The sequence below is a fragment of the Dioscorea cayenensis genome, chromosome 20, assembly GCF_009730915.1.
Source record: "Dioscorea cayenensis subsp. rotundata cultivar TDr96_F1 chromosome 20, TDr96_F1_v2_PseudoChromosome.rev07_lg8_w22 25.fasta, whole genome shotgun sequence".
Classification (NCBI taxonomy): domain Eukaryota; kingdom Viridiplantae; phylum Streptophyta; class Magnoliopsida; order Dioscoreales; family Dioscoreaceae; genus Dioscorea; species Dioscorea cayenensis.
Window position 1 is genome coordinate 30,872,712 of NC_052490.1, and position 8,325 is coordinate 30,881,036.

At 37.5% G+C, this 8,325-nt stretch overlaps 1 protein-coding gene across 1 annotated transcript; it reads left to right on the top strand.

Moving 5' to 3' along the window:
- The first annotated feature begins 753 nt into the window (after nucleotides 1-753).
- On the top strand, nucleotides 754-4,376 carry LOC120251916 (probable LRR receptor-like serine/threonine-protein kinase At1g53430). Its single transcript, XM_039260564.1, has 12 exons — nucleotides 754-804; nucleotides 896-958; nucleotides 1,041-1,079; nucleotides 1,162-1,211; nucleotides 1,338-1,702; nucleotides 1,823-2,018; nucleotides 2,107-2,241; nucleotides 2,340-2,458; nucleotides 2,582-2,792; nucleotides 2,889-3,126; nucleotides 3,656-3,806; nucleotides 3,886-4,376. Exons 1-12 carry the CDS (start codon nucleotides 779-781, stop codon nucleotides 4,279-4,281), a joined length of 1,989 nt encoding a protein of 662 aa, XP_039116498.1. The 5' UTR covers nucleotides 754-778; the 3' UTR covers nucleotides 4,282-4,376.
- Nucleotides 4,377-8,325: the final 3,949 nt, after the last annotated feature.

Genomic DNA, 8,325 nt, shown 5'->3' on the forward strand with positions numbered 1-8,325 from the left:
CCTTATTCGCTATTAAATTTATGACTTATTCATTTTATTAGTGGATATACCACATTTATTAAATTGATAGGGAATAACTGAATACAAAACAATTGTCAAAATACTTTATACTTTACATTAAAATATAAATAAATAATATCTAATATATATAATTTCATTTTGATACATATATATATATATATATATATATATATATATATAATCTGAACAAACAGAGAATAGGTGTACTTGACCTCACATATGGGATCTTTCGGAGGTCATAGTACATGGGGTAAGTAAAGCTTAGAATAATGACGTCCATAAATGACAACTAATGTACATGGAGTTAAGTACCAAAGACTAAATTAAAACAATTGTACGTACATATCCAGTGTGTGAGGACAAAAATTGAACCATTTAGATTAAGAACTCAATTAAATCTTGTGGATTTAGCTCACGGACCACTACTGTCATGCATTTTGTGATCCAATGTTTTTTTAATTCAAAATCACAGTGACATTATTGTGCTAATACAATAATTTTATTTGTAGAGACTTGAGTTATAATGGCTTTGTTGACTGGACCGATTCCAGACAACTTTTGAAAAGCCTAACGAATCTTAAATATTTGTGAGTTTGTTTCTGATATACCATTTTTGACTCTGTTTCTAGTATCCATCATTACTCCAAGTTGCTCAATGTACTGTTTATCCTCTTATAATTCTGTGCAAGCGAACTGAATAATACCATTTGTTAGGTTCCTTAACTATAACAAGCTAACTGGAGCAATACCAGATTGGATGTTGACAAGTACTCTAATTCGCATGTATGTTATGCTAATTAAAATAATTTTATTAAATAATTAATTATTGCCTTTCCTGTGTTGCATATCTCACTTATGATAAACAATGTTACAGTGATATATCTTACAACAGTTTTAACGCACCCCATGCACCAAGCGATTGTTTTACAGGCTTTGCGTAAGGATTCAATTTATCAGGTGTTATTTCTCTCAATCACCTGGATTTAGTTACTAATTGATCATATGGTTTATGCCTGAAGGAATTTGGTATCTAGTTATTCATCAACAGATGACAATTCGTAAGATTTTTACACTTTCAGTAAGCCTGTATTCAGACAACTTTGCTAATTATTTTCACTGAACATGCTTCTTCTCTTGTAGGATAAAATCTTGTTTGAGGAGGAACAACCCTTGCTCTGGGATACCAGAAAGTGAGTATATATTCTCTTAAGATTTTCATTTTTTCCCTTTAAAAAGAAAATCTGAATCTATCTATATATTGTTTTTTCCTTAACTTATTTCTAACTGATTGTATATTTGTTTTGAAACTTTTACAGATCACAACTTGTTTATAAACTGTGGCGGCCGCAAGATGATCATTGATGGGAATGAGTATCAAGATGACACTATCAATCAAGGAGCATCAGATTACCATTCTTTTGATGAAGATAAATGGGCATTTAGTTCTACTGGTTACTTTATGGATGTCGAAGACCACCCATACATAGCGAAAAATGTGTCTCCCATATCCAGCGCTTTCGATTCTAATCCTGAATTGTACATGACTGCTCGTCTCAGCCCTCTCTCGCTTACATACTATGGCCTCTGTCTTCGGAATGGAAATTATACAGTGAACCTCCACTTTGCTGAGATAATATTCAGTGATAATAAAGGAAGGCGCTTCTTTGATGTGTTTATTCAGGTTGTGTTTCACTGCGTTTAAGAAATAGTTTCCTGTTGCTCTTTTAACTATTATTATACTAGCATGCAAACTTTTAGCTTGAAGTAAAAGGTTAAATTGAGCCACCACTTACATGTGTAGGGCAAGAGTGTGTTGAGGGATTTCAATATTGCAAAAGAAGCTAATGGGACAGGTCGGGCAATCATCAAGACCTTCAGTGTCATAGTAGATAGCAACACTTTGGAGATTCACTTGCAGTGGGCTGGGCAAGGGACCACTAACAATCCTCCTCGGGAAGTGCAAGGAACACTAATTTCAGCTATTGCAGTTACACCCAGTAAGTGTCCACTAAGTTTGTTTGCCTATCCTCTGTGTTCTTGTTTTCACTCTGAAAAAAATTTGATCATTTTTTTACTCTTTTGTAGACTTTAATCTGGATACCAAACCTAAGTTATCTAAAGGGGCTATTTTGGGCATTGTGGCTGCTGGTTGTGCAGTGACTGTTTTGATCTCGGTACTTGTCTTCTTTTTGTTGAGAAAAAAAGATGCTGAAAACAATGGTGAGTTAAAGGGATTGCTCTCCATCTTTTGTGCCATCTATATATATTTCTCGGATTATGTAGTTCAAGGAAACCTGTTTCGTTATGTGAGCATGCAGAACTTCGAGGCCTGGAGTTGCACACTTTAATTTTCACCTTAAAACAAATCAAAGATGCAACCAGGAACTTTGATCCTGCCAATAAGTTAGGAGAAGGCGGTTTTGGACCGGTTTACAAGGTGATTCTACTGATCCTTGTACTAGGCTACTAGCATTTGCATGTCTTGGTGTATTTCTGTTTTTTCGTCTTCTGAAAACAAGTACTTTGGCATATACATCATTTGGGAGTTTGTCTAAAACAGGGTGTACTGCCAGATGGTTCTCAGATTGCTGTGAAGCAACTTTCTTCAAAGTCTAGTCAAGGTAATCGCGAATTTGTAAATGAGATAGGAATAATATCTGCTCTACAGCATCCCAATCTTGTCAAGCTTTATGGCTGTTGCATTGAGGGGAACCAGTTATTGCTAATCTATGAATTCATGGAAAACAACAGCCTCGCAAATGCTCTTTTTGGTGAGTGCTTTCATCTACTTTTTCTCCAATGTTTTTATTATTGTGCTTCTATTGATTAATCGAATGGCATAATGTAGCTAGAGTTTGGCTTTACAGGTCTTGGAAAAGACCGACTAAAATTGGATTGGCCAACAAGGCATAGAATTTGCTTGGGCATAGCTCGAGGCTTGGCATATCTCCATGAGGAAACAAGGTTGAAAATTGTTCACAGAGACATCAAGGCAACTAATGTTCTGCTTGATAAACATCTCAATGCAAAAATATCCGACTTTGGTCTGGCTAAACTTTCTGATGAAGATGTAACCCACATAAGCACTCGGATTGCTGGAACTATGTAAGTGAAACTTATTATTATTTTTTTTAAACAAAGACAACAACCTCCATTTAAGGACAAACAGATATAGAAGTGCATCAGTACTCACCTAAGAATTTGTGGTACAAGCAGGAACAAACAATGTAGATTTGCCATATTAGCCTAAGATGATATATTAAAAACCGTATACAATCCCATAATAGTAAATCCCCTATCATGCGACTTTGGAGGGTATAAACAGTAAATACATATATACTCTGTAGTATGCACCAGTACGTGGTTTTAAACCCATGTTTATCCATTTTACTGTCATTGTGTCTTACCACTAGATCATGCTAGTGGTTACTGGTTAGCATTATTGTTTGTGTTTATTATTTTTAAAATTTATTATTATTATGATTATGATTATGATTATGATTATTATTTTATTTTTTTAATGGTGCATGATTTATCAAGATTGCTTTTTAGATATGTTGGAAGGGAAATTCTAAAATCTCAGCTTCATTTCCGGATTCCATTTAATAACATAATTTCTCATTTTGCTTGGTAGAGGATATATGGCACCTGAATATGCAATGAGAGGTTACTTGACAGACAAAGCAGATGTTTACAGCTTCGGAGTGGTCATGTTAGAGACTGTCACTGGATTGAGTAACACTAGCTACAGACCAAAAGAAGACTGCGTGTATCTTCTTGATTGGGTAAGTAATTTAATGTTCTTGAGAATCATATAATAAGCTGTGATAAAAACAAGACTAATCAAATGCAACGTTACTTCAGGCTTATATTCTACAAGAGCAGGGCAAGTTAATTGAACTTGTTGACAAGAGTCTTGGTCCAAATTACTCAGAGGAAGAGGCTGTGATGATGTTGAATTTAGCTCTCACATGCACCAATTCTTCTCCATCTCTCAGGCCTACAATGGCGGCTGTAGTGAACATCATCGAAGGCAAGAAGCCTGTGTCGGTGTTATCCATGATGGACACGGGCTCAAACAGTAATCTCAGCACTTGGTTTGAGGCCTTTGAGATACTCTCTGACAACAATAGCCAGTTAGTGAGCTCATCAACATATCATGAGCCGTGGATGGAGCCTTCAGTGAATACAAATGTTGAAGAGGAAGAAGACACGTGGATTTCATCAACAAGCAGGATTATTTCTGATTATTCGCATTGAGCATTAATTGATAGTTAATTATGAATATGACAGCCATGACACTGGATTAACCTATTAGGCGTACTTGGACAAATAATACATTTCTGAGTAAAAATCTGCCGAGTTGGACGTGTAAGTGATACTTATGATACAATCACAGAATATTTTTTAATAAAATGGATAAATCATAACTTTATTAAAAAAAAATAGGACAAACATACAAATTTATTTATTTATTTATTTTGAGAAATTGGATAAACCACAAATATTTTTGCAGCAAGCACACAGAAATACAAACAACAAAAATCAAAGTGCAAGAGTCCACTAGAGGTGGAAACTACAAAAGTACAAAAAGCAAGAAAAGCACAACAAAAAATGAGCACAACAAGAAAAAACAAACTTAACCCCTGAGCTAATTAACAGAAGGATTTCACAAGAGGAGAACAAAGGAACTAGTCGGCGGTCTGGTCTAGGTCTTGGGTCTCCTGATCGCGCTCATCGTCTTTGGGTGTGCTAGTGAAAAGGATAGACCTCTTCACTCCCTTAGCTGCTGGCTCTAGCTTCTGTCTTTTCTCGGCCGGTGAAGCTGAAATCCAAAAGACAAAAGTCATTCCAATGTTATAAATAGTCAAGCGCAAAAAAGGAGTTTTGCAATTGAAAACACAATCAGAATAATAAAAAATAAAATTAGGGTTATATATGTAACTATCTCTCCAAAAATATTAATAGACCCTTGGCTTTTCAAAAAATTCATGGCAAATCTTCAACAATCTCCACCTTTGCCTTGAATAGCTCTTTGATCTTCAAAATGACTTGCTTGATTGTGTCGTTGATGCTCCACTTACTTGGAACTAAGGCCAACCAAGTTCAAACAGATGTAGAACTTGGTTAGGATGACCGGCTTGGTCAACATATCAGCTGGATTCTCTTTAGTGCCCACCTTCTTCACTAAAATTTTTCCTTTGGAAACAATATCCCGTATGAAATTAAAACAGACATCTATGTGCTTGGTTCTCTCATGGTGCATCTAATCCTTAGCCAGATGAATGGCACTCTGATTATCACAAAACACTGTAACTGACTTCTGACCTGGACAAAACTCTTCAAATAAGCCTTTCAACCAAAGAGCTTCTTTCACACCCTTGGTCGCTGCCATGTATTCTGCCTCAGTAGTAGACAAAGCCACTGTGCTCAGCAATGTCGCCTTCCAGCAAATAGCTATGTCCCCAACGATGAACACATATCCGGTCATCGATCTCCTTTGTCATGATATCCAGCATAGTCTGAATCTACAAACCCCATCAATTCGCTGCAAGATCTCCCAAACTCTAAAGAAATCCCAGTGGTACCCTTCAGGTACCTCAAAATCCATTTCACAGCAAGCCAATGCTCTTTTCTTGGATTTGACATATAACGGCTAACAACACTAATTGCGTGAGTAATATTTGGGCGAGTGCAAATCATGGCATACATGAGACTTCCAACTGCACTCGTATAAGGGACACGTGACATATATGCTCCATCCTTCTCGGATTTAGGGGACAAGTCTGCTGACAATTTGAAATGAAAAGCAATAGAAATCCTTTCTGACTTGGCACCTTCCATGCCAAAACGATGCAAGACTTTCTCGATATATTTTTGCTGAGAAAGAAACAGCCTCTTGCACTTACGGTCTCGCCGAATCTCTATACCTAGGATTTTCTTTGCAGAACCAAGATCTTTCATTTCAAACACTGTTGATAACAACTTCTTCAGTTTCACAATTTCAGACTTGTCCCTAGCTGCAATCAACATATCATCTACATAGAGAAGTAGCACAATAGAGGAACCACCCTCTAATTGCCTCAAATAAACACAACAATCATATTTAGATCTTACAAAACCATGCCCAACCATAAAAGAGTTGAATCTTTTGTACCATTGTCGAGGCGATTGCTTTAATCTATAAAGTGACTTCTTCAGCAAATAGACTTGGTTTTCTTTGCCTTCAACAACAAATCCTTCTTGTTGATGCATATAGACTTGCTCCTCTAACTCTCTATGTAAAAAAGCGATCTTCACATCAAGTTGCTCCAACTCCAAATCATGTATGGCAACCAAACTCAACAACATACGAATGGAGGTATGCTTCACAACGGGTGAGAATATATCACTATAATCTATACCCTCAACCTGGCTAAAACCACAAGCAACTAACCGAGCTTTGTATCTCACATCAGAGGCTCCCTAAATTCCATCCTTTTTCTTGAAGACCTACTTGCAGCTTACAATTCTTTTACTACGAGGAGGCTCCACTAGCTTCCATGTTTGGTTTTTCTGAAGAGACTCCATCTCTTCATTCATGGCACCTAGCCACGCAGCTGAATCAGGTGCCAAAATCACCTCTGAATGTCTGCTTGGTTCTCCAGAGACTCCAATATCTTTATCTGCACTTAAGGCATAAGCAAGGACTGACTCATCGAATCTACTAGGTTTCTTTATTGATCACCTTTCTCTGTCTCTTGCTAAAACATATTCCTCATCCTCCTCAGAATTTGAACTCTCTACTTGTGTCACACCGGAGTTTTTAGGAGAATCTGCTACTGGTGCCTCCATCTCAACAGGAGCTTCTTCAACATTTGAAATGGGAGAAATAACAACATCTTTCCTGGAAGGCAACATTTGTAGCTTTTTAAACACAACATTTCTCTCAACGAGTAATTTTTGAGACTCTAAACACCATAAGCAATAACCTTTCACTCCCAAACTATAACCAAGGAATATACATTTCAAAGACCGAGCATTTAACTTTCCTTGGTCAACATGCGCGTATGCTGGACAACCAAAAACTTTCAGGTTTGATAAATCTGGAGCTCCACCTGACCACATTTCTTCAGGTGTTTTCATATCCAAAGCAGCGTGAGGATAACGGTTCACCAGGTAACACACGGTAGAGATTGCTTCTGCCCAAAAATCCTTAGACAAACTGGCATTCAAAAGCATACATCTAGCTCTCTCCAAGAGGGTCATAGTCATTCTCTCCGCCACTCTGTTCCATTGGGGTGTGTGACGCACGGTTCGGTAACGAATGATCCTTCATTTTTACAGAAATTGTTGAACTCTGAGGAGACAAACTCCAAACTGTTATCCGTCCTTAATCTCTTAACTTTCTTCTCTGTTTGCTTTTCAATCATAACCTTCCACTGCTGAAACTGCTTAAACACATCACTCTTTTTTTAAGCATGTAAACCCAAGTCTTCCTGGAGAAATCGTCGATAAGAGACAACATGTAACGAGCTCCACCTTTCGATGGAACCTGAGAAGGCCCCCACAAATCTGAATGGATGTAATCAAGTGTTGCTTTGGTGGTGTGCTTCGCTGCAAAAAAACTGACTCTCTTCTGCTTCCCCAAAACACAAAACTCGCAGAACTCTAGGCTATAAATTTGCTTATCACCAAGCAAGCCACGCTTGCTCAATACTTCCATTCCTTTCACACTCATGTGACCCAACCTCATATGCCAAAGTTGGGTGTTCTCTTTATCAGACAAAGATGATGCTATAGCTGCATCACCAACCACAGTATCTCCATGTAGCATATACAACTGCCCAGGCCCAAACTTCCTTCCTTTCATGAGTATCTCTGACCCCTTCATGATATGAATCCTATCAGTCTCCCCACTAAATTTATAGCCCTTAGAGGTCAAACAACCAACAGAAATCAAGTTCTTCCCAGTCTTCAAAACATGTCTAATATCTGATAGAACCTTGATCAGACCATCATGAGTCTTCAGCCTGATATATCCAACACCAACAATATCACACCTGTCACCATTACCCATGATAACCGTACCACTTGAAACTGGTTCATACGATGATAACCAGTGCCTATGAGGAGTCAAGTGAAATATAATACCTATATCAATAACCCATCCATCAAAAATTGTACCAGAACTGGAAGCTACCAGAATAAACGATGGATTTGACTCAGCCAGACTTGAATCAGGAGACTATGACTGTTATTGAAACCCTTCTGTTTCTCTTTATTTTGCAATTTATAGCACTCTTCAATATTATGGCCTTTCTT

Coding starts and splice junctions, on each gene's coding strand:
- LOC120251916 (XM_039260564.1), top strand. CDS start 779: ATGTTGACAAGTACTCTAATTCGCAT. Junction 959..1,040: donor GATTGTTTTACAGGCTTTGC/GTAAGGATTCAA, acceptor TTATGCCTGAAG/GAATTTGGTATCTAGTTATT. Junction 2,793..2,888: donor CCTCGCAAATGCTCTTTTTG/GTGAGTGCTTTC, acceptor TTGGCTTTACAG/GTCTTGGAAAAGACCGACTA.